The 23,899-nt window shown below is 49.3% G+C and overlaps 3 protein-coding genes and 1 long non-coding RNA gene across 10 annotated transcripts; 2 read left to right on the plus strand and 2 right to left on the minus strand.

Moving 5' to 3' along the window:
- Positions 1-37: 37 nt before the first annotated feature.
- On the plus strand, positions 38-6,065 carry ZBTB8OS (zinc finger and BTB domain containing 8 opposite strand). Of its 3 annotated transcripts, XM_062634700.1 has the most exons (8): positions 38-253; positions 1,360-1,545; positions 2,917-2,941; positions 3,465-3,586; positions 3,802-3,884; positions 4,592-4,644; positions 4,899-4,935; positions 5,362-6,065. In XM_062634700.1, exons 2-8 carry the CDS (start codon positions 1,458-1,460, stop codon positions 5,446-5,448), a joined length of 495 nt encoding a protein of 164 aa, XP_062490684.1. In that variant the 5' UTR covers positions 38-253; positions 1,360-1,457; the 3' UTR covers positions 5,449-6,065. The 3 variants fall into 3 exon arrangements, with proteins under 3 accessions (XP_062490684.1, XP_062490686.1, XP_062490685.1); XM_062634702.1 differs by lacking the exons at positions 38-253; positions 4,592-4,644; XM_062634701.1 differs by lacking the exons at positions 38-253; positions 2,917-2,941 and having other exon boundaries at positions 1,406-1,545.
- Positions 6,066-7,557: 1,492 nt separating this feature from the next.
- On the plus strand, positions 7,558-9,682 carry LOC134172007 (uncharacterized). Its single transcript, XR_009967801.1, has 3 exons — positions 7,558-7,658; positions 7,781-7,874; positions 9,576-9,682. It is a non-coding gene; the product is annotated as an uncharacterized LOC134172007 (long non-coding RNA).
- LOC134172003 (zinc finger and BTB domain-containing protein 8A-like) lies at positions 7,947-12,974 on the minus strand. Of its 2 annotated transcripts, XM_062634695.1 has the most exons (4): positions 12,861-12,974; positions 10,979-11,949; positions 9,602-9,771; positions 7,947-8,397 (listed from the first exon to the last, which is right to left on the minus strand). In XM_062634695.1, exons 2-4 carry the CDS (start codon positions 11,922-11,924, stop codon positions 8,071-8,073), a joined length of 1,443 nt encoding a protein of 480 aa, XP_062490679.1. In that variant the 5' UTR covers positions 11,925-11,949; positions 12,861-12,974; the 3' UTR covers positions 7,947-8,070. The 2 variants fall into 2 exon arrangements, with proteins under 2 accessions (XP_062490679.1, XP_062490680.1); XM_062634696.1 differs by lacking the exons at positions 7,947-8,397; positions 12,861-12,974 and adding an exon at positions 8,471-8,581 and having other exon boundaries at positions 9,526-9,771; positions 10,979-11,961.
- Positions 12,975-17,129: 4,155 nt separating this feature from the next.
- LOC134172002 (zinc finger and BTB domain-containing protein 8A-like) lies at positions 17,130-22,795 on the minus strand. 4 transcript variants are annotated; one of them, XM_062634691.1, is made up of 4 exons: positions 21,916-22,795; positions 19,381-20,348; positions 18,449-18,621; positions 17,130-18,122 (listed from the first exon to the last, which is right to left on the minus strand). In XM_062634691.1, the coding sequence occupies exons 2-4, from the start codon at positions 20,318-20,320 to the stop codon at positions 17,790-17,792; spliced, it is 1,446 nt and encodes a 481-aa protein (XP_062490675.1). In that variant the 5' UTR covers positions 20,321-20,348; positions 21,916-22,795; the 3' UTR covers positions 17,130-17,789. The 4 variants fall into 4 exon arrangements, with proteins under 4 accessions (XP_062490675.1, XP_062490676.1, XP_062490677.1 ...); XM_062634692.1 differs by lacking the exon at positions 21,916-22,795 and adding an exon at positions 21,427-21,434; XM_062634693.1 differs by lacking the exon at positions 21,916-22,795 and adding an exon at positions 20,434-20,531.
- Between the last annotated feature and the right edge of the window lie 1,104 nt (positions 22,796-23,899).

Genomic DNA, 23,899 nt, shown 5'->3' on the forward strand with positions numbered 1-23,899 from the left:
CAAGAGAGCGCTCCCGCCGGTCACGTGGGAGGGCGGCCGGGTGCTGCGGAGGCTCCCCTGGGAGCCGCCATTTTCCGGAGGGGGCCTCGCTCGCTCGCTCGCTCTTAAAGCGGCAGCGCCCCGCGCTGAGGGACGGTGCCCGGGGAGGGAACCGGGTCACGGAGCCATAAAGGGCCGTGGCTGCGGCAGCGGCTTCCTCCGGTCACCACAGCCGTGGATAGGGGACCCGACCCGACCGGACCGGACCAAATCGGTGCGTGTGTGGGGGCCGAGGCCTGGCCCTCCTTCCCTCCCTCCCCACAGGGCTGCCCAGGCGCCTTCGGAGTATCCTCAACCTGCTTTGGGGTTATTAATTGTGTGTAATCACTGATCGCTTCCTTTTCTGTCGCTGCTTCAGTGGACTAGTGAGCTCCTTGGGATGTGGCCGGTTCTGACTGGGTAACCTGGGGTGGTCGGTCCTGGATCTGACTGTCCACATGCAAGATTTAATAGATTTAAAATCAAAAATGTGCTTATTACCGCTAAGCGTGGGTTTATTCCCCAAGAGGAACACTGGCATCTCCATTTCAGGCTCCTCTTTGTGAGGTACCTAGATGTTCACCTGAAAATAGAAACTGGAAAGCCTCAGAATAAGAAGCCCTCCTGATTAAAAGCAAGACTTGATGCTATGTGTTATCTGTAAATCTGTCATTTGCATTGTTTGGGGAAGTCCTGAGCTCAGCTGTGGGTCAAGCTTAAGAGTATGCCAAAAAGAAATGGAATAGTTACTATATCTGGAAATCGGAGGAGAATTAGCAAGCCTCAAGTTAATCAGGTTCTCCAGTTTATATCTGTTAGATTTACAAATGAAAGCTTGCATGGAACAGCAACTAAGATCCAGCCTGAGAATGAGACTTTTAAATGGGGATTTGATGACATTCATTATGGTTGGGTTTTTAGTTAAACCCTCAAATGTGTTCTGCAAGGAAAGGAGTACAGGAAACCTCCAGCACTTGTGCAGCACTTGTATTTGCCATGCATGTGCTTCTGGGTTTGAAAGGTTAACTACAACCCTTGTCCTAAGAGAAAGCTAGACTTTTGCTGTTTCCCTAACGAAAAATGATGTTTAGTTACGTTTCACTATTACTTTTCTTGAGGGTGAGTGAAATGCTTGGTGTTGTAGGCAGCCAGGAGAAAGAAAGGTGGTGTCTGGAGGGCCTGTGTCTGAACATAACTAACAAGTGGCATAGAGCTGAATCTGAGCTTCCCCCAGTGACAGGTTTGAGAGCAGACAACTGAACACCGTGCGTCAGGATCTTGGTTACCGATCTGCTACCAAGTGAAGAACCAAACTGAGCGGCTGTTCTCCCTCCTCTGCAGCAGCATCACCAGGAAGCGAGGCAGGATTGGAGCGCTGGCGGCTGGGGCCATGTTTCCTTGCACCAGGAAGTGAGGAGCGTGACTCTAGCCCCGCAGCTATGGCAGCTGATGAGAGGGACTACAACCTGACTGAGGAGCAGAAGGCGATCAAAGCCAAATACCCACCACTCAACAAGAAGTATGAATGTGAGTGTCCATGTGACAGTGTGATGGCGAGAGGGAGGGAGGGGAAGGAGGGTCTGCTTTTTAGGCACACGCGGGGTTTCTTAATATACCCATGTTGTGTGTGTTTAGACTGTGGGATGCATCTGGAGCTGAATTAATAGAAGTGAGAGATCTGGTGTTTATCACAAATAAATACCTTTCTTGTTATGGGTGCTAAAGAAAGCATGATAAAAATAAATGAGTTAAGTCTCACCTTGAAAACTTTCCCCTTTCAAGCTGTTCCTTAGCAAGGGAGGACATTTCTCGTATCTCATCTAGGAAGAGTCGTTCAGGAGGGTGTTGGTGTTCTTTGGGGTGTTTTCCCTCCTACATGCATTACTTCAAGATCATTATCTCTCCATTTCCCCACCCCTGGAATGTCTTCTAAGAACATGTCAAGCCAGTGGGTGATAGCCCAAGGGCTGGCTTAAGGCAGGAGCCCATTCAGTGTCTGAGTGCTTTCTATTTCAGTGGTGTCTGTCTGGAGGGACAGTGTCTGTTGCTGTTAGAATATGTATTTTTAGGATGCGTTCAGATCTCTGATAGCAGTGCAGAAATACAGTGACGTACTACAATAGTCACGCCGCTTCCATAAGTGGAAGAGCTTTTATTCTTCTTTTACATCCCCTGGAATTTGTTTGCTTTAGAGACCGTTGTTGAGAATCCATTAATAGTGTGTGAAGGATCTAACCAGCATCAGAAGAGCCTTTCAGGCCACGATCATGGTGTGGCATGAATTTTACATGTCAAGTTAGCTCTGTTTCTGTCAACCTGGGGTAATTTTGTATTTCTTTCGTTCCTCTGAGTGAATATAAATGATGTTCATGTAAAACTCAGTACATGCTTGGGATGTTAATCCCACCTTTTTAGTGAAGATTGCCTTCTATTTTGTATGTTTTTAAAGTCTCCTTTTTGCATACTGGGTGTTTTTTGGGTGTGGACAGTTAAATTTCTTCACTGAGCTGGAAGTATTTGCAAATCTCATCCTCTGCATGAATAACTTCCAGACCTGCAGACTTCAGCAAAGGCTCTTTACTCCTGGTTAAAGTTTCCTTTTCTTGCAGTTAACATGTAGAAGCCTGTTGTGTTAAAAGAGCCATCCTTTGCACACAGTGCTGTACACAAGGGCACTGGCATGATTGCATTAAGCACTGATTTTGTGCTTGGCAAAAATAATCCGAGTTTCTACCTGTGCTTTTTCTCATCTACTTCAAAATAGGTAATCCCCATTTCACATCTGAAAATGAATGTAAAAAGTTCTAACAACAGGATCTGATTTTCTGTTTTTTTTTTAATCCTTATTTTTAACTATGTTTGGTGATCTCATGCCTTCTCCTTTTCTTTCCCCCTCAGACCTGGATCACACAGCAGATGTGCAGTAAGTATGGGGTTTCTCAACAGGACAGTTGGATTATTTCTGCTGCTTTGTCTGGAGTAACTGTGGAAGTCTGGTTGCAGATGTACACTTACTGAACTGTGAAATTACACACTGGGGTTTTTGATGGTCAATTTTGGTTTTGCTTTTGGGAGCACTGAATCAAGCTTGGTTTCCTCTCTAGTGGAATATTCCTGTGCCTCTGTTGCTTGGAAATGTCTTTTGAAATCTCCTTTTAGTATCTTTCTTTTAAACCAAATTTCTTTTGAGTAGTTCACCTTTATAGACATAATTAACCATATGAGAAAAGAACTTTCTTGAGGTCTGATAACATTTATTTTCCATATTTTCCCAAGAAACTCTTCTCAGAAACTGTCTATAATCTGCTCAAATGCATAGTTATAGAAAAGCAAGTACTTTTGTTCATTCCCTTGCTCTGCATTAATTTCCATGTTCTGATAGCTCACCTGCACATTACGTTGGGATTTCTTGTTGCAGTCTGGTACATTATCCCATGTCATTTTAGGCTACATGCCTGGGGAGACACTTTGGAAGAGGCCTTTGAGCAGTGTGTTATGGCCATGTTTGGCTACATGACTGATACAGAGACTGTGGAACCTGTGGATACAGTGGAGGTGGAGGCAGAAGGTAAATGCTTCATTGGAACTCTATGAACCTCGGGGGGGAGAAAGGTACCAGAGTTTTACTTGTAGTGTTGTTGCAGTTAACTAGAATCTACTTAAGCATCACTAAGCTGAATCTTGTAATAGAGCAGAAGCAGGATACCTGATGTGTAGTCTTAAAAATGTTTGGGCATTCTTGCCAGGAGTCAGCTGACAGTCCTCTCTGCTTCAACCCCACAGGCCATGACATGTTGTCTCTCCTCTTCCACTTCTTGGATGAGTGGCTGTATAAATTCAGCGCTAATGAGTTTTTTATACCCAGGGTAAGTGTTCTGATCTTTTTCTATCTTGTAGATTGAGGCTATTCTCTGATACCAGCTCTGAATTCAGTATTGCTTTAGGAGAAAAAGGGATGCAACAGATCACTTCAGCACAACACATGGAGAATTGAAAACACCAGGGCAGAAAGACTTGAGGCCTATTGGGATGCTGGGGAGGGACTCTTCATTAGGGACTGTAGTGATAGGACAAGGGGTAACAGGTTAAAACTGAAACAGGGAAGATTAGATTTGATATAAGGAGGAAATTCTTTCCTGTTAGGGTGGTGAGGCACTGGAATGGGTTGCCAAGGGAGGTTGTGAATGCTCCATCCCTGGCAGTGTTCAAGACCACGTTGGACGAAGCCTTGGGTGAGATGATTTAGTGTGAGGTGCCCCTGCTCATGGCAGGGGGGTTGGACCTGGATGATCTTAAGGTCCTTTCCAACCCAAACCATTCTATGATTCTATGATTTGTTCTATGAGAAGTAAATTGTTAAGCTTCATTACCACAAACACCAATTTGCTATTACAGAGCTCTGGTTACATGGCTCTGCTGCCTCCATGTTCCAAGTAGCAATGTATCTCTTTGAGGCTGCTTCAGATTCCATCTAAACAGTGGAATATAACCCTTGTAAATGGGATTTACTGAGAATTGAGGCCTGAAGGTTGAAGGTGATACTGACATGTCTCTCCTCTCGCTTTCTCTGCAGGAGGTGAAAGTGCTTTACATTGACCGAATGCAATTCAAAATCAGATCAATTGGGTGAGCTTAAATGATGACTTGAGTAATGAATATGGTTACTGAAAACACGCATATTGCCTTCAGACTAACACTCTGCAGTGCTGTGATGTGCAGGAGCTCACTGATGATTTCTGAAAAATGGACTGTGCGCTTCTCTTCTTCCTTTGAGGCTTGAAATGAAAATCTCGCTGTCCTATGCTCATCAATGAAACTAATTACAACATTTGGTAAATATTACCCAAATTCCAACCACCTCTCTTCTTTTTGCTTTAAAGGTGGGGAGAAGAGTTCTCTTTACCCAAACACCCTCAGGTATGCAGGTTCATCTGTACATCTTTGACATTTTAGGGGTGGGATAGGGAGGTGTGGTGTCTTTTAAAGCAGACCTCCAAGTTCTCCAGAGATCCACTCACATCTGAGTGGTAGCAAGGCACTAAACTTAAGTATTGGCACGGGAATATTCATGTTCTGTCAGAGGTAAGAAGAGGAATTTGTACTATTCAAGAGGCAATAAAGTAAGGGAAGAGTTACTTATTCACTATTTGGCCTGGCCAAGCCCTTGCATTAGTGTGCCAACTTTCTTGCTCATCAGAGCAAATGCAGCTACAGCTTTTTGGGGAGGAAAAGCTGTTAAACTGGGATAGCATTTATAGAAGGTGATAAATACTGAGTATTGATATGAACCGCTACATGGGATGTCATTTATAATATCCATGCTTTTGTGTCTTCTTTCTCTAGGGCACAGAGGTCAAAGCCATAACTTATTCGGCCATGCAGATCTGTGAAGATGAAAAGCCAGAAGTCTTTGTCATCATTGATATTTAAAGCAAGAAAAGCATGGTCCACTGAATACTTGTCATTGGCTGGAGGAAGCCTCTTAAACTCTAATGCCATGGAAGTAACAAAGGAATTAGCCAACTGAAGGGAGTAATTGCGGGGAATGTCAGCCTGTGTTTTGACTTGAGGATGGTGAGACAGAGAAATACCTGCATGCCAGGAAAAATAAGAACTAGGCAGGGTTGGGGGGGGATGTTGAGAAGAAGAGAGAACTATAGGGTTTGAGAGCCTCTCGGAATGCTGGTAGTCAGCTCTTAAGGCTGACGCATGTCTTACGTGCTGTATAAACCAAATAGACAAATTAGTGGAGCTGCTAGCTAAAATACTGCCCTTTTGTAGGGTGGAAGGAGATCTGTTCAACTACATGATTTCATTTGTAGATTTAAATGTTTGAATTCTGAGGTGCAATCCCTCCTCCGTATTTTATACAAAGGGTCCAAACCCCTTGCAGTGGGTTGGAGTTAATGTAGACAGATTTCGGACAATTCAAAGGACAGTTAAACCGTACTGATGGAAAACCAACCCCCCCCCCCCACCTTCAGACAAAGTCATGCCAGCAGGTGGTGCTGAACTGCTGTAAATAAACTCCCGCATGCAATGCTAAAGCATGTGACCATGTACATAGAATCATAGAATCACAGAATAGTTTGGGTTGGATCATACAGTTCCAACCCCCTTGCCATGGGCAGGGACACCTCACACTAAACCAGGTCATCCAAGGCTCTGTCCAACCTGGCCTTGAGCACTGCCAGGGACGGAGCATTCACAATCTCCCTGGGCATCCCATTCCAGTGCCTCACCACCCTAACAGGAAAGAACTTCTTCCTTAGATCCAATCTAAACTTCCCCTGTTTCAGTTTTAACCCGTTACCCCTTGTCCTATCACTACAGTCCCTAATGAAGAGTCCCTCCCCAGCATCCTTATAGGCCCCCTTCAGACACTGGAAGCTTCTCTGAGGTCTCCATGCAGCCTTCTCCAGGCTGAACAGCCCCAACTTTCTCAGCTTATCTTCATAGGGAATCATAATACATACCTACGTGGAATCCTAATGGCAAGGATTAGCTTGCTGTTATTACTAAGAAGCAGGCAGCTTTGCTGCCATCAATGAAAGGGATTCTCCACATTTGTAGGCGGTTGACTCCCAACTATGGTGAAACCTGATTGTGTTAAAAAGCAGATGATTTGGATCAGCTTCCCTGTCTTCCTTTAGAAAGGACAACACAGTCCTTTCATGTCAAAGGATTATGGACTTCATCAAAATTAATTACGAATGATTACATGAGTGCTTTATTTTAAATCACAGGATGGCAAATGAGAGTTAAAGGTGAGCAGTGCATCAGGCTGTGCTCCCTTCACTGTCAGTGCCGTGGGTGCCTCCCCTCGAGGTAGTGTCTCATCTTTGTTTTGTTACAAAGCCATCTTAAACAGACATGGGTTTATTCCCATATTGTGAAGATTAAGGCCTAAAACCCCTTTTATTTTTTGAGAAAGCTCCAATGTGAAACAAAATTTGGACTGGAACCATTAATGATTTGTGTGCGAGTACTTTTGACCAGCGGAGTTTTAACACCAGTGAACCAAGTACTTTGCTCTCTGCTGAGGTGAGCAGACTTTTCTGCAAATAAGGATAATAATGCACCTATTTGAGAACACAAAAATAAGGACGATATTCACACTGGGTGGGGGGGGGTGGTTACAGGGGGTCTCTCCTCAGGAGGAGCCCTGGGGCTCTCCATATACACCCTCTGTAGCACGTAGTGCTCCTGGGGAGGAAGAGCGAGGGCTGGACCCACCTGCGGGCGCTGCTGGCAGCCACCGGCCGAGGCGTCCCCTCAGCAGAGCAGAGCCCGACCCCGCCGCGCCCCGAGCGCCATGGCGGCCGCGGCCTGCTCCCCTCAGCCCGGCAGAGCGCGGTTACCGCCCCTCAGCGCCGGCTTTGACACCTCATTGGCTGGCCCGGGGTCAGGCGAGCGGGATGAGCCAATCAGGCGTCGAGTTGCGGCGGCTTTGTTCTCCACAGCGGCTGAGGGGCGGCCGGGGCCTGAGGGGATGGAACCCGTTCCTCACGGCCAGCCCTCGAGAAGGAGAGACGGGACATCAATATAGGTAAAGTTTAACTTCGTACAAGTGCTGAGATGCCCTGTGGACACCACCAGCCACAAGCTGAGTACAGTGAAGTGCTCTGCTTGCAGATACGGTGACAGGCCTTTGCTAGAAGAACACCCAGAATGAACTAAGTCAGTGTTAGTCACTTCTGGTTTTAATATTCCTTAAATACTACAAACCGGACCTCGAATTCGCCTGATTCCGCTCACAAAGCTGTGGCAGTGACAGGTTTCAGCTGGCAGCACGCTCACTGAATGCCCTGTGCACTTCCATTATCAGAAGGAGCTCTGGGATGAAACCTAAACCAGTAAGTACTCTCTGGATGGTATTTAGAAGCAGTTCACTGTTGCGTGTCTGTAAGTAGAGACCAACTCATTCATAGTCTGTATTTTGCCCCTCCTATTAGAATTGGAGCAATATTTCATTTTAATGAAAGTAATAACCCAGCATTAGTTGGTAGGACAGGAGTAATTTAATCTCGACTACAACAGGAACAAATAGATCTACCTCAGGTTTGGTTTCACCTTTTCATCTTCCTCCTCTGGAACATCGTCGTCAACGTGGCGAACAACCAGATCATACGGTTCCTCCATTGTCCCTTCATCCGATTTCTGTTCCTCCTCCAGAGCCCACTTGGGACGTTTGTTTCCCGCGGAGGAGACGGGGGAATGTTCTGCATCTAAATCCTCGGGAACTCTGTCAAAATTGGCCTCTGCCAGACACTTGTGGCACAGTCTGTACCGCCTCGTTCCTTGCTGAACCACGCATCCTGTTAGCTCAGTTACGTGGCGCTTGCACTTCCTGCAGATCAGTTTGCCAGCTTGATGTATCTAAAGTGATGTAAAATTGGAACATGTCAGAATTTAGCAAAAAAAAAGTTTATTTTTTTAATTTATTTTGGTTTTTAGAAAAATTCATCAAATCATTTTTTTTTTAAGATTAAACTGAAAATGGAATTTGCCAATTTAAACAACAAATCATTAAAGTTGAGGTGCAGTTTTCCTGGGATTAGGTCTGGAAATTTTCTTGTTGAACCTCTTTGTCGCTGACATGGACAGTGGGATTGAGTGCGCCCTCAGCAAGTTTGCCGATGACACCGAGCTGTGTGGTTTGGTTGATATACTGCAGGGAAGGAATGCCATCCAGAGGGACCTCGACACGCTTGTGAGGTGGGCTGATGCCAGCCTTATGGAGTTTAACCATGCCAAGTGCAAGGTCCTACACCTGGGTGGGAGCAATCCCAGGCACAGCTACAGGTTGGGCAGAGAAGAGATTCAGAGCAGCCCAAGGAGAAGGACTTGGGGTGCTGGTTGATGAGAAAATGAACATGAGCCGGCTTCAGTGTGCGCTTGCAGCCCAGAAAGCAACCGTATCCTGGGCTGCATCCAAAGGAGCGTGACCAGCAGGTTGAAGGAGGTGATCCTGCCCCTCTACTCTGCCCTCGTGAGACCTCACCTGGAGCAGTGTGTGCAGTTCTGGTGTCCTCAACATAAAAAGGACATGGAACTGTTGGAACAAGTCCAGAGGAGGCCACGAGGATGATCAGGGGACTGGAGCACTTCCTGTATGAAGATAGGCTGAGAGAGTTGGGGCTGTTCAGCCTGGAGAAGAGAAGCTGCATGGAGACCTCAGAGCAGCTTCCAGTGTCTGAAGGGGGCCTATAAGGATGCTGGGGAGGGACTCTTCATTAGGGACTGTAGTGATAGGACAAGGGGTGATGGGTTCAGACTTAAACGGGAAGTTTAGACTGGATATAAGGAAGAAGTTCTTTACTGTGAGGGTGGTGAGGCACTGGAATGGGCTGCCCAGGGAAGTTGTGATTCTTCCATCCCTGGTGGTGTTCAAGGCCAGGCTGGACAGAGCCTTGGGTGACCTGGTTTAGTGTGAGGTGTCCCTGCCCATGCAGGGGGATTGGAACTGGATCATCTTAAGGTCCTTTCCAACCCAAACTATTCTACGATTCTATGGCCGAACAGCCGCTAGCAATGAAACCTTGTGGGTTTTCCAGGCCAGATTCCGACAGAGGTGCCGTACCGTTTGGAAGTGGTTCCGTAAATGCTCCAGTCGGGTGAACCTTTTCCCACACACGTCGCAAGGATACGGACGCTCCCCTGTGTGACACCGAAGGTGCCGCTTCAGGTCCGCGCGGCGTTTCACCGTGTGCGTGCAGAACGGGCATTTGAAGCGCATCCGAGGTAGGTCATCTGTGACAGAGAAACACGGAGTCATTCTTTGTGTAGTAATTTGGTTGTTTTCAGTTTAAATAAGTAATTACTGTTCAGCCTGGAGAAGAGAAGGCTCCAGGGAGACCTCAGAGCAGCTTCCAGTGCCTAAAGAAAACTGTAAGAAAGCTGAAGAGGGGCTTTGGACAAGGGCCTGTAGGAACAGGACAAGGAGAATGACTTTAACCTGCCAGAGGGGAGACTGAGATGAGCTCTTAGGCAGAAGCTCTTCCCTGTGAGGGTGCTGAGGCGCTGGCACAGGGTGCCCAGAGAAGCTGTGGCTGCCCCATCCCTGGCAGTGTTCAAGGCCAGGTTAGACACGGGCTTGGAGCAAGCTGCTCTAGTGGAAGGTGTCCCTGCCTGTGGCAGGTGGGTGGAACTGGATGAGCTTTAAGGTCCCTTCCAACCCAAATAATTCTATGATTCTCTGATTAATTTTCCCTTTGGTTTGTCACTAAACATCCCCAAATACCACCCCCCAAAGCCAGTATTTCTTACGGAGCTTGTTAAATGGCCATTTCAGAGCATTTCCTTAGGGTATTCTTTAGAGATACACATGGTCATAAGTACAAAGCTATTATCTATAGTCATCATATCTGACTGTCCCATCAGCTAACCATTTAGCTTGAACATTCTAACCTCTATTTAATATAGTAGAATGCACAGAGTCCTAAAAATACACAGTTGTATTGAAATACAGGTACATTTATTTTGGGCGTATGCTGTCAGTCAGATGCTTTATGTAGCATGGCCAAATGGTTGTGAAGTGTGAGCTGGTTTGGTGTGTGAGGGAATGCAGCATCCTGTCAAGGACAGGACCTGCTACTGTGACCGCCTGGGGCTGGATTTAGGCTGAATGCCTCCATCTCTGCCAGGCATTGGGGATCTCACAGGAGAAATTCAGTTCCCCAGGTCAGTTACAGCTTACGAAGCTTCATTAACCACTACGTGTGTCCAGATAATGTGCCACACATTGCTCTCATTTCATGGAACACCTGGGTCAAGCTCTCTGGTTGCAATTCTCATGCTCTGCTCTGGCTTTAAAGTCTCAGGTGCTACAACTGAGGAGATAAAACAATCTGCAAGCCTAGGCATCGTCTGGGTTTTCTTGCAGCCATACAAATTCTCTTCAAAAGATTATGTGAATTCTTCCAAATGAAGACAATCTTTGCAAAACTGTATTTTTTACCTTCATTCCAAGTAGTCATTACTCCTAAAATCTTGGGCATTGAGGTGTATAGTTCCTCTGCCTTAAACTCCGTTAACTCAGGCGTCCTTGACAGTTCTTGTTCCAGATGAGCAACAGACCACCTCTTCGGCACCGTGTCCGATCCATCATGACACTCATAATCACGGTCAACATCATTCTCAGCATCAAATTCAACCTCCTCTCTCACACGGGAGATGTGGCCGGTGTCCGAGGCACTGCCGGTGCCACCGGCCCTCTCAGCCTTCGTGGGTTTATACTGCGCAAAGTCGCGGCTCTGGGCCAGACCGAGGTGCTTGCGGCGTCTCCTCGCCGAGCCTGGCTTTCTGCCTCTCTTGGAGAGCTGTGTTTCTGTCCGCTGCAGGATCACTGGTGAGGACAGGCAGCTGCTCCATGAGTTCTCATTTGCCGCAGCAGCCTTTTCATCCGGGAGGGAGTAGGAGCGCCGGGGGTTGCTCTTTGCTTTCCTCCTCGAGCAATACAGGGTGGAACGGGCAGGGTCGCTGTTTGTGCTTTTGGCTGAAAGGCTGAGGTACCGGTCCTTCTCCTTCTCATTAATGTCCAGGGATGACTTAATGAATGTCTTACAGACATTCAGGATATCCGTCATCTGCAGATAGCTGGCAGCAGACATGACCTCGATCACGTTCTGACCAGTTAATGCCAATATGCCCGAGTACACAAAGTCCAGGATAACCATAAACGTCTCTGGGGAGAAGACCTCAAATGTGGCTACAGTCGGCTGGCTCGTCTCCTTCGAGCTCTGTGAGAGCAGCATCTTGAAATAGCCGCTGCTGGCAAAGAGCACATTGCGATGTGCTTTGAAGACCTTCCCCTCCACCAGGATATCGCAGTCACAGAACAAGTCCTGCTTCCGCTGTTCGTTGAGCTGCTCCAGGAGGTGAAACTGATGGGAGGAAATCTCCATGCCCGCGGGGAGCTAATGGCTTGTTCTAGAGGAAAAACAAGGGGACCCGTTGATAACCTAAACCGGATGGGCTGAATACTGTTATTTAACACTGGGCCTGTGTTTAGAAACGTGAATATCGTACGTGTTACCGATGTCCAGCCGTGAAAAGCCGCCTCGGCAGACGGTTGCCTACCGGAGCCTCCGGGCCGGGACCGCGCGCTGCGGGCGCAGCCTCTGCCACAGCGCATCGCGGCGGCGGCAGCGGTGCTCCAGCGGGCGCAGCCCTCCCGGCCGGCATTGGCGGAGGCCGCCGTCACTCACCCGCCCGCCCGGCCGCATTGGCCGCTCAGCCCTCGGCCGCCCGGGTCGCCCGGCGCCGCCGGACCCGCCCGCCGAAGCGCGGAGGCGCCTGGTGGCTGCGCGGGGCCGATCCTACGGCGGGCACCGCAGCGCCCGCGACCGTCGGTGCTCCGGGAGAGCGTGCGCTGCCCTCCGCAGGGCTTGGCTGGGCAGGGCAGGGCAGGGCTGGGCTGCGTTGGGCTGGGCGTGCAGCCCGGAGCCGCCCGCGGTACCGGAGCCCCGGCTGCCGCTCCGCCGCCGCCCGGCGTGTCCCGAGTCGCGGCCGCCCAGGTTGGCCGCAGCCTCCCCGCGCTGCCGGCGCCCCTCCCGCCGCGCCCCGCCGCCCGCTCCCGCGCAGCCCTTTGTTGCCGCGCCCGGTTCCCTCCAGCCGCGCCCGGGGCTGCAAATGGCGCCCGCCGAGGACGCCGCGCAGCCCAAACCACGATCGGCTCCGCGGGGCCGCCGCGCACGGACCCCGCAGCGCACGGGAACCTGAGGGCACGGAGCCCGCAGCCCGAGGAGCCCGGAGCCGCCCTCGCAGCTGGACTCGCTCCCCGCCGCCTTCAGCCCGACGGCCGGTCCGACCTGTCGGTGCACAGCACAACCGCCACTCACCGGGCGGGTCCTGCGGGCGGCTGCCGCTGATCCAAAGGGAGCGGGCGGTGGGTGCGGGATCCCGGCCCCGCGGCGGGGCTGGCGCTGGCTGGAGGCGACGCGCCGGTCCCGCAGCCCCGAGAGCCCGAACGGGAGAGAAACAAAAGGTATTTGCTGACGTGGGCGTTGGACAGAGACGCCCGAGGGCCGGGGACACAGTTAAAGGGGCAACGCACCGATTGCAGGCGCAGCCCAGCGGCTGCCTCCTCCCGCTCGCCCGCAGCCGGGGCTGTTCGCCTTGCCCCGCACCCACTGGCCGCCCGAGAAGCCGTTGCCTCCCGCAGACAATGCGGTGCTGCTGGGAAAGCCCAGTCCAGATATCTGTATGGGGAAGGAAGGTACGACGTGAATGGGAAACCTCTGCCCTTGTGTCGTGTAGGATACCGTACATGATTCAATAAAGGAACAGGTTTATAACGGGAAGTTCTGTATTCAAACAATTGAGCTAATCCTAAAGCAAAGTAATGCAAGTGGGAGTGCAGTCACAGATGGTCCTTTTTGTTTCTTCTGTGTGGAAAATCAAATCAGAATGCCTGTTAGACAACAAGGCACTTTCTATCTTGTGCCTGTTAAAAGATGGAACACTTCACATCTTGCTCCTCGAGATCTCTGAATGATTTTGAGAAGGAACCTCTGCAGGTCAGTCCCCTCCTCAGTGCCTGCTCAGAACACGGGAAGAACATTTCCCACTTGCACAATAGAAAGTGTCAGGTCGGAGTGCAGCAGAGAACCTCACTAAGGTTTCACTCAGTACAACAGCAAAGCCAAGAGACAGAAATCTTGTTCCTGTTGCTCCTCCCTAAGTTTTTCCTTACAAAGTTATTTGTTCTGCGTTGCCACTATGTTTAAAAGTCTTGATGCACTAAATGACTCGTTTGTGCTTCAGGAGTTTGACATGATGAAAGGTTAAACTAACTCCAGTGTCGGAGTACTTTTAAGTTAAACAGCATATAAAAGATTTAACTAAATAGTATTATCAGCTTTTCTTAGTAGCTTATCAAATCACACTGTCACTCCACAGCCAGAGGTTTATGTGGCAGGTAGAATTCCTGAAAGGAAATACCTGAAAAGGGGGAAAGAGAAATGGTTTTGAATTCAGCCTTTGAAAGGATGGCAAGATAGTTGTCAGGAAATAAGACAAAGGTGAGACACTAACCAGAGGACCATAAATTTATGTCTTCACTCTGGACTGTGGTTTTATGAACACAGCAATAAACACAAGCCAAGCAAAAAGAATCATGGAATTGTCTAGGCTGGAAAAGACTAAGATCATCAAGTCCAACAATGAACCACAGCACTGCCAAGTCCACAGCTACGCCTTGTCCCCAGGAGGCCACCTGGCAGTGACAAAGGACAGAGAGAGGGGAGAAAAGGACAAAGACACCAGGATTGCACGGGGAGTCAAGGTATCCAAGAGGAATGTCATGTGAAGTGGACATCCCTCCAGTGTTAGATGAAACAGGGAATGGAAAAGCATATTTCAGGAGAATGATGTACTGGAACCAAAACATGCATTACAAAGTAGTATTTAAGAGCATTCAAAGCAACATGAAGATGGAAGAAGTACAAGGAAAACATAATAAAAAGCAAAAGCAATTGGAGAGGGATCAGACCTGTGGCTGTGGGGGAACTCTGGGTGTCTATATCCCACCTCCCACAGAAGGAAGGCCAGTGCCAAGATCCCATCAGCCACGGCTTTGTCAAGCCAAGTCGCGGACACTGCCTCTGAGGCTGCTGCCCAAGCACTGCACTACAACTTAAACCTCTTAAGTGTTATTTGGCTCTGCAGAGCCAGAATAGAAACAGACTCTGAGTGATCAACCAGTACCAGAAACCAGTGCAGTCCTATCCACCCTTCTCTAGCATTTAAAGATAAAACCAGGTGTCCTACCTCAGACCTGACATAGGTGTAAGAGCAACACCTTCAAATCAGTTATTGCCAGGGAAATTAAACCCTGTGGGAACAGCTCTGGAGGATCTTTACTTTCCTCCTTGAAAAGAAAATGTTACTTCTGCTAAGGAGTGGTGTGTGATCCTCACAGGAACATGATGAAGACAGCAGATGTGAGATGAGCAGAAAACAGAGAGGATTTACTTACATGTAAGAGAAGGACAAACAAAATATATGACTGGCTATGTACAACGAAGGACATCAAAAACAGAAGGCACTTAACATTTATCTTGTCTTGCAATACAAAAATAAGGGAACAACAACTGAAATGAAGGCAATAAATGTAAAACTGGTAACCTCTTTAAAATACAAGCCACAACTGACCTGTGGGAATGGCAGTCTGGAGCTAAAGCTTAGAAAGATACTTTAAAAATTACTACAGCCATGCTACCGAGAATGCAAATAATGTATCAAAGCAGTAACCCCCTTATTTGCCAGGCAAATCAACAATTAATCTGCCTGTATTTAAAAAGGAAATGCCTTCACATGGATAGATTGTTCCATTTGCCCACTTACAGCCACCTCACATAATTTTCTGAAGCGTTTGGTCCTCAGTATCCTTACATTTATGGTACCCAATTAGCTTGAGTATTGATCTCAAAATCCCTTTGCTCCTAAAAATGCTCCCACTGTTCAGGAGCAGCCTCATCTTTATAGTCGGCAGCTCAGATTTCATACCTACAGTGGCACTTTCTTTTCCCCTCCCCTTAATCCATCCCAAAACACGCACAGAGACTAATCCCAGCCCCCCTTGGGACACCAGGTACAGATACCTTCAGTTTATTGTGTTTCATGTAAAGGGAAATGGAAAGATCTATTAAACTTGATATCAGCAAGCATTCTCTTTTGAAGTTTGCTAAAAGTCATTCCACATTCGCTCATATATTTCTTTGTTCTATATTTGATTTAGTTGAGGTTGCTCAGGAATGTTTCTCAGCCATTTATTAATATGTATTTTGGGAATAATTAGCTCCAAGGAATCACCCCGCTGGTGTCCCATTCAGTCCATTCTGTGGACTCCTGACCCAAGTGGAACAGAAAATCAAAACAAGTGTAAGCCTTCTTTGGAAAAGATGCTTTCATATGGGTCACCAGAAAGATTTCCAAGCCCCCCACTTTACCCCCCCATCCCAAATCTAAGCCAACAGATGATAATTCCTGTAGGAACATTCAAAATACCCTATCCCATCTCCATGGAGCAGATGAAGCAGATGCTCCTCCAAGGGAAGAGTGCTCAATGCTTCCACTGAACTTAGCAGGAAGCATTCGATCTGCTGTGTGAGACCCACGAGCTGCCATCTGCAGCCTGGCATGAAAATGCTGCTCTCTGCTACGGATGATAGTGATAAAGCTATACAGTTTTTACACAAATAAAAATAAACTAGTGACTTTTGAGCAGTCCCTGGCAAAGAGATTATATAGTGTATATATGGGATTGTCTGTACTCAATCCCAGCTTTCAGCCAAACATGCTTACAAACTTGCATAAAGGAAAAGAATTAAAGGTTTCTAAGCCTATAGCCATGAGTTCAATGGTTGTAGGATGAAGGCTGTGTTCATACTTGGGTCTGCCTGAGCAAACACAGAGTAGCAGCACCCAGGAGCATTGTTCTGCTCCTCTCCCATTTATACTGTAAACTCCCTAAGTACCAAATCCAAGTGGCTGCTTTCATTACAGACATAAACTTTCTTCACCTTTAGTCATTTCTTGGAGTCTAACTGTAGGTGAAATTACACAAATATGATGTCTAGAGCTCCTGGTACATCTCATTCTCACTGGCATATGGTACAGACTGGAAAAGGTTGAGCGAATGACACTGGGGATATAGAAACTGATAATGATTCCATCTTAAAACTCACCAGTTTAACCTGAGCACAGGTCAATACAAACAAGAGTTGTCAATGGTTTCAGATGGATCTCCTCGGTTCCATGTCTAGTGCTATGGTATATATACTGTACAAATTGCTCTGCCACCAGGACTGGCAAATAAAAGAGGGGACAAAGGGAAAACACCAACTAAAATAACCTTGAAGGATTGTTTCCTTCGTGGCGGCATGGAGAGGCTGACACTGCCATCAGCAAGCTGCGGGCACAGGGCTACCAGCCATGGCAGTCTGGCACTTCTGAGGGGTGTTTAAAAACCAGAAAGTATTTTACTGGTCCTTAGTAAAAGAGAGCCTAGTCTGAGTTTCCAAATTCCAGAATGAATAAAACATCTACTGGCATCAAGCAATGATCCTCATCTGTGATCACTTGCTCTCTGATGTGCTGACTAGGACTAGCATTCATGTGTTTATTCTCTTGTAAAGAAATAGGTCTTGAATGAACCATCTGCTAAAGATTCTCCAGACTCTAAGAAACGTTACAAGAAAGTGCTTTTCCAGACAAATGTGCTAAAACATTTTGATATGCTTTTTGTCAATTAGCTGCCTTTTTATCCTTATCATGAATGTGAAGACTTCATGGAAGATTATCTTCATTTCTGAATACTGAAGAGAGGTTGTCTTTATATTCTGGTGTCAGGGTATTTATACTTACTGAATCACCAGATGTTACATTGAAACCCCACGTCTCTGCTAGTTTAAAGAATGGGCAATCTCGTGGTGTGTGACTTTCTAAAGTATTTAGACCTCACTCTCTTGAAAGAGGGTCTGAGAAGTGACCCATTGTCTCCTGTACAGTTATCCATGTAGTACTTCAGTTCTCTTCTTCATCCATTATCTGATTTAAGGATGGATCATCTCTGGTGAAGCAAATATGGGTCTTTTGATCACAGAACTCAGGATAGATGCAACGGCATGTCCACAGATACATGCAAGTCTGGACCTGCTCAGGAGAAACCACTGTCTCCATATGGTTAACAACAGGCTGGTGGAGGGTGTATTGTCAAGACAGTGCGTTCTCCCTCTGACAGGGAATTCCTAGTCCTTGTCTTGCAGCTACCTAATGTTTGGTTTTACTTCCTTTTCGTCTGCTTCATCCTCGCTGTCATCAACTTGCTGAATGACCAAGTCGGTTGACCCATCCTCCACGATCTCCACATCTGATCTGTTATCCTCCCCATAGTGCCACCTGGAATCCTTGTCTCCATCTGGTGGAAATTCCAGGGGTGCTTCCGCCTCCAAGTCAATGCGGATACTGTCTATGCCAGCTTCAGCCAAGCACTCGTTACAGAGTCTGTAGCGCCTTGTCCCCTCTTGGACCACTTGTCCCGTCAGCTCCGTCACGTGGCGCTTACACTTCCTGCAGATGGGCTTGCAAGCCTGATGAATCTGGGAAAATGGAAAGGAATGGATTTGATAATGTATCCACAAAGAAGTGGGGCTTAAGATGGCAAAAAGTAGGGTAGGAGTAGTGTGAAATGGCAGCGTTAACTCATTTTGAGAGGCAGTAACTGCCCGCTTCAGCTCTGCACCTTTGTGAGCATCAGTTAACAAACAAATTCATCCACTTTCATACAAAATATGCCTCAAACTCACTTCAGCAAACCCAAATTCCCTATTACCCCTTCTTTACAGGAGTCACCGTATCACCCAGCTCCATCCATACTGTGGTTAATTACATGTTAAGCAAATGATGCAGCTCCTGGGGTACATACTGTTCGGAAGTGGCTGCTGAGGTGGTCCAGTCGGCTGAACCTCTTCCCACACGCCTCGCAGGGATATGGCCGCTCCCCTGTGTGGCACCGCAGGTGACGCTTGAGGTCAGCTTTTCTCTTCACCACGTGAGTGCAGAACGGGCACTTGAACCTCATCCTGGGCAGATCGTCTGCTAGGAAACAAGGTGATTTGGAAAAAGAAATAGATTTATATCGGAAGGGGGCTACAAGGATGCTGGAGAGGGACTCCTCATCAGGGACTGGAGCGATAGGACAAGGGGGAATGGGTCTAAACTTAAATAAGAGAAGTTCAGGTCAGATATAAAGAAGTTTTTCCCTGTGAGGATGGTGAGGCCCTGGCACAGGGTGCCCACAGAAGTGGTTAATGCTTCATCCCTGGCAGCGTTCAAGGCCAGGTTGGACAGAGCCTTGGGCAACATGGTCTAGTGTGAGGCCCACAGAGAGGGCTGGAACTCTTTAAGGTCCTTTCTAACCTAAACCGGTCTGATTCTATGATAACACATCTAGTCATGTAACACTCAAGAAAAGGCATTCTACAGAGCAGACTGGCAAATAACTTGTATTAGGAAAATATACTCATAGGTCTTTCCAAGCACAGAGATCTTGTGTTTTCCTGTATGTCACACAGGAGTGAAAGGAGGGGGCTGTTGGCTTTATTACAACAAGCTGGAAAATATCCCAAAAGATCCCAAATTAAATTCATAAGATGAAGCTGTAGAGCCACTACTTTTAAAGTTTTAATAAACCATGTACTTCAAAATGTCAAAATTAAGACTTAAACTTTCCAAATTTAGATTTTGGGACAATCAGCTGGCTTTGTGGATACTGTACACTCAGTAAAGCACATTTACTTGCAGACAGAACCTATGCAGAGAGGTGACCATGCCCCTGCAGCATTAGTGGTCACTCACCTTCAGCCCAGCTGCCCATGACTCCTAGGATGGAGGGCATACTCGGGTACTGCTCTTCTGCCTTCGAAGCCTTCAGTTTGCTGGAGGAACGGGGTGATTCATGCTCTGGCTGCGGCACAGCCAGGCTCCTCGGCATCACATCAGAGCCCTGCCCGTACTGGTAGCCCACATGAGGAGATTCAGCCTCTGCTTCAATCTGAACTTGCTCCTCGGCTGGAGCACTGTGTCCGCTGGGCTCAGCTGCCCTCTCCTCCAGCTTACTGGACTTATAGTGCAGGATGTCAGAGGGCGGCTGTGGCCCCGGGTGCCGGGGTTTCTTCCCAGAGTCCTGCCGTTGCTCGTGTTTGGACAGCTGCTGTGAGGTGTTCCTCGGAGGAGTTGGGTAGTAGCTGAAACCACTCCATGCATTCCCACCCATCATACACGTCCCTTGCTCTGGACTCAAGTGTGAGTGTGGGGGGCTGCCCTCCGCCCTCCAGCCTGAGCTGTACAAGCAGGACCGGTCCACACCATTCGAATTGCCATCTTTATCTGACAGACTGAAGTAACGATCCTTCTCCTTCTCACTGATGTCCAGGGAGGACTTGATGAAGGTTTTACACACGCTGATAACGTCGGTCATCTGCAGGTAGCTGGCAGCAGACATGACCTCGATCACGTTCTGACCCGTCAGAGACAGCTTCCCTGAATACACAAAGTCCAGGATAACTGTGAATGTGTCAGGAGAAAACGCCTGGAATGTGGCTGTCGTCGACTGGCTCGTCTCCTTTGAGCTCTGAGAGAGCAGCATCTTGAAATAGCCACTGCTGGCAAAGAGCACATTGCGATGTGCTTTGAAGACCTTCCCCTCCACCAGGATATTGCAGTCACAGAACAAGTCCTGCCTGCGCTGCTCATTCAGTTGCTGCAAGAGGTGAAACTGGTGAGAAGAAATCTCCATTCCAGAGCAGCTGAAACGAAACGTTGCTCTGAAAAATAAAGAAAACCATTCAGTCTCTCGACTTCAGCGTTGTGCAACTCATCCAAAGATGTCAGGTCCGATTTTGCAGTTACCCTTACAAATAATCTGATTTATTTGAATCACAGCATGCACAGACGGACGTTCCCAGGAGAGAACCGCGATGGAGCAGCCGAGTAGGCACACGCCGTGCGGCGGAGACGCCTGTGCTGCAGCCGGCAACGTCTCCTTCCGAGGCTGCAGGGCCGAGGGGTGCAGCCCGCGGGGCTCCGAGGCCGCCACACGCTATTTGGGAAGACGAGGAGCGCTGCAGCTCCCCCGGACCGGGACCGGGACCGCGTCCTCGCCGCTAGCCGCCGGTACCGCATCGCCACCAGAACGGACCAGAACCGGGACCCGGCGCGGCGACCCAGCGGGCGCAGCCCTCCCGGCCGGCATTGGCGGAGGCCGCCGTCACTCACCCGCCCGCCCGGCCGCATTGGCCGCTCAGCCCTCGGCCGCCCGGGTCGCCCGGCGCCGCCGGACCCGCCCGCCGAAGCGCGGAGGCGCCTGGTGGCTGCGGGGGTCCGCTCCAACGGCGGGCACCGCAGCGCCCGCGACCGTCGGTGCTCCGGGAGAGCGTGCGCTGCCCTCCGCAGGGCTTGGCTGGGCAGGGCTGGGCAGGGCAGGGCAGGGCTGGGCTGCGTTGGGCTGGGCGTGCAGCCCGGAGCCGCCCGCGGTACCGGAGCCCCGGCTGCCGCTCCGCCGCCGCCCGGCGTGTCCCGAGTCGCGGCCGCCCAGGTTGGCCGCAGCCTCCCCGCGCTGCCGGCGCCCCTCCCGCCGCGCCCCGCCGCCCGCTCCCGCGCAGCCCTTTGTTGCCGCGCCCGGTTCCCTCCAGCCGCGCCCGGGGCTGCAAATGGCGCCCGCCGAGGACGCCGCGCAGCCCAAACCACGATCGGCTCCGCGGGGCCGCCGCGCACGGACCCCGCAGCGCACGGGAACCTGAGGGCACGGAGCCCGCAGCCCGAGGAGCCCGGAGCCGCCCTCGCAGCGGGGCTCGCTCCGGCGTCGATTCCGCCCCCAAATCGCAACGCCCGGCCCGGCCTTACCGGCGTGCTGGAGCGGGCGGGTCCTGCGGGCGGCTGCCGCTGATCCAAAGGGAGCGGGCGGTGGGTGCGGGATCCCGGCCCCGCGGCGGGGCTGGCGCTGGCTGGAGGCGACGCGCCGGTCCCGCAGCCCCGAGAGCCCGAACGGGAGAGAAACAAAAGGTATTTGCTGACGTGGGCGTTGGACAGAGACGCCCGAGGGCCGGGGACACAGTTAAAGGGGCAACGCACCGATTGCAGGCGCAGCCCAGCGGCTGCCTCCGCCCGCCCGCCCGCAGCCGGGGCTGTTCGCCTCGCCCCCGCACCCACTCGCCGCCCGGGAGGCAGGCGGTGCCCCAAGCGCGCCCTGCTCACACCTTCACGAGCAGCAGGAGCCTTGGTGACCCAAATCCTCTCTTTTTCACTTTGCAGCTTCCTCTAAACGAGACGCAACGCTGGCTTTTTCATCTGCGTATCTGGGATCTGAACAAACCCAGTACCTGCGCCTCTCACCTTCCCTCAGTCGAAGTTTGGTTTCTTTCTCCTTCCTCTTCTTACCCCCAGGGTCTTCTCTTTTTGGTGCTCTTGACACTCTAGTTATTTCTCACAAATACTTGTTCTCCCATGGGAGCCATTCTGCCTCCCTTACCTTTTGTGTCCTTTCCAGCCTTCTTTTCCATAACTCAAGTTGCTCCATCTTGAAACAATGGTTGTTCCTTTCCCCACTGTAGCAAAAGACATCTAAATACTCTTTCTCCTGATACAAACATTCTGCCAGTGTATCCTATACAATTACTCATATTCAACTTGTACCCAGTTCTCTGAATAATGGTTTTCACCAGCCTAATTCCTGTTGTTTAACGAACATCCTTTCTTAAACCATCTGAAGCTGTGGGTGTGGAGATTCTATCTCCCTTTAAATGCGCTTTAAAGCCTTCCCTGAGGCCTGTTCTTGTGCAAGATCCCAACAGATCCTGCTCTGTACCTGACCAGCTGGATGAATCATCCTTGAACACGAAAGCAGCTGGAATTTACACAGTATTTCACATGGATCTTTGCAGTCCACTGGGCAACGGTGTTAATTATCAACTGAAGCCGCTTCCATGGGGTGTACCTACACCTGAGCAGCCTCCTCCAGCCATGGCACCTCACAGGTCCATGCTCATCCTCTGCTCTCCGTCACCTGCAGATTTCCTGTCATTTGTCTTGCTTTTACATCACAGGCTCAAGAGGGGACCAGCAGAAGTGATTCCAAAGACTATCAGCATCCTTGTCCTTGTCCTTCCCTGCTGAGGGTAACGCAGCACAACCTCAGCCCCCAGCTCCTCACAGCTCTTGCTGTTAATGGTGCACACTCATTGCAGAATGTAACAGGAACCTGCAGTGGGTCAGGGAGGGAAAAGAGAAAGGATCAAAGTCTGGTGCAGCTTTGTCTGCAGAGTGAGAGGGTCCAAGCTAGGAAAAAAACACAGAATCCCAGACTGGTTTGGGCTGAAGGGACCTTAAAGCTCATCCAGTGCCACGGGCAGGGACACCTTCCACTAGAGCAGCTTGCTCCAAGCCTCATCCAACCTGGCCTTGAACACTGCCAGGAATGAGGCAGCCACATCTTCTCTGGGCACTTTATTAAAATGACCTAAAGCTGACACAATAATTATTAACCCACATTCTGCATTGGCTGACCTGGGTTTTGGTAACCAAATGTCATTTCTGCATGAAGATCCCCAGCTGCATCCTTGTGTCTTCTGGCACAAATGCTTGTTTGGCCTCCAAGCCACCAGAAGATCACTTTTCAAGACGGAAAGGAAGTGGTAATCCCAAAGCACTGAGCACATGGAAGAATCTTCCCTCTGCCAGCACACCCAGCAGCCCACCTTCAACAGAGCACAGAGCCTGGGGAAATCTGAGGTTTGATGTGGCATTAGCAGAGGCAGCACAAGCATCACCTGTGAGCAGCTTCACCAGAAACCCAAATCCTAACCCTGTGCCAAGAGAATTCAATTAGACATGGAAAAATACTCATTTTCTATGGAAAAAAAATGGGGGATAAAAGTAGATTTACTGTGAGATTAGTATTTATTTAATGTTTTCTGTTCTTTAACTAGAAAAGAACCAGACTACATACAACAATATAAACATATATAGTGTACACACAACATAGAGTAAAGATGAACTCAGTAATGCCCCACTGTAGAAAAAAACACCATTACAAAAAGCACTTAAAGATGTGATCCCCACCCCTTACGAAGGGTAAACGTGTGGTGGTGATGCACAGGAATTCTCAGCTTTGGTTCAATTTGGTTTTCTTTCTTCCACCCTCACGCACATCCCGCAGTGGGGCAGGTACACTTGTGAGAAAACATCAGCACCTCTGTTACTGATCCATGGAAAACATCCAGTTATTAAACCTGAAAAGGCTGCTGGGGTCACACAGCCCCCCAGAGCGTGTCCCGGACTGACTGTGAGTGCTGCAAAGCTGACACCACAGAGACCCACA

Source organism: Pezoporus occidentalis, unplaced genomic scaffold, assembly GCF_034315485.1.
Source record: "Pezoporus occidentalis ecotype Australia unplaced genomic scaffold, CSIRO_AGI_Poc_V1 ctg436, whole genome shotgun sequence".
In the NCBI taxonomy this organism is placed as follows: domain Eukaryota; kingdom Metazoa; phylum Chordata; class Aves; order Psittaciformes; family Psittacidae; genus Pezoporus; species Pezoporus occidentalis.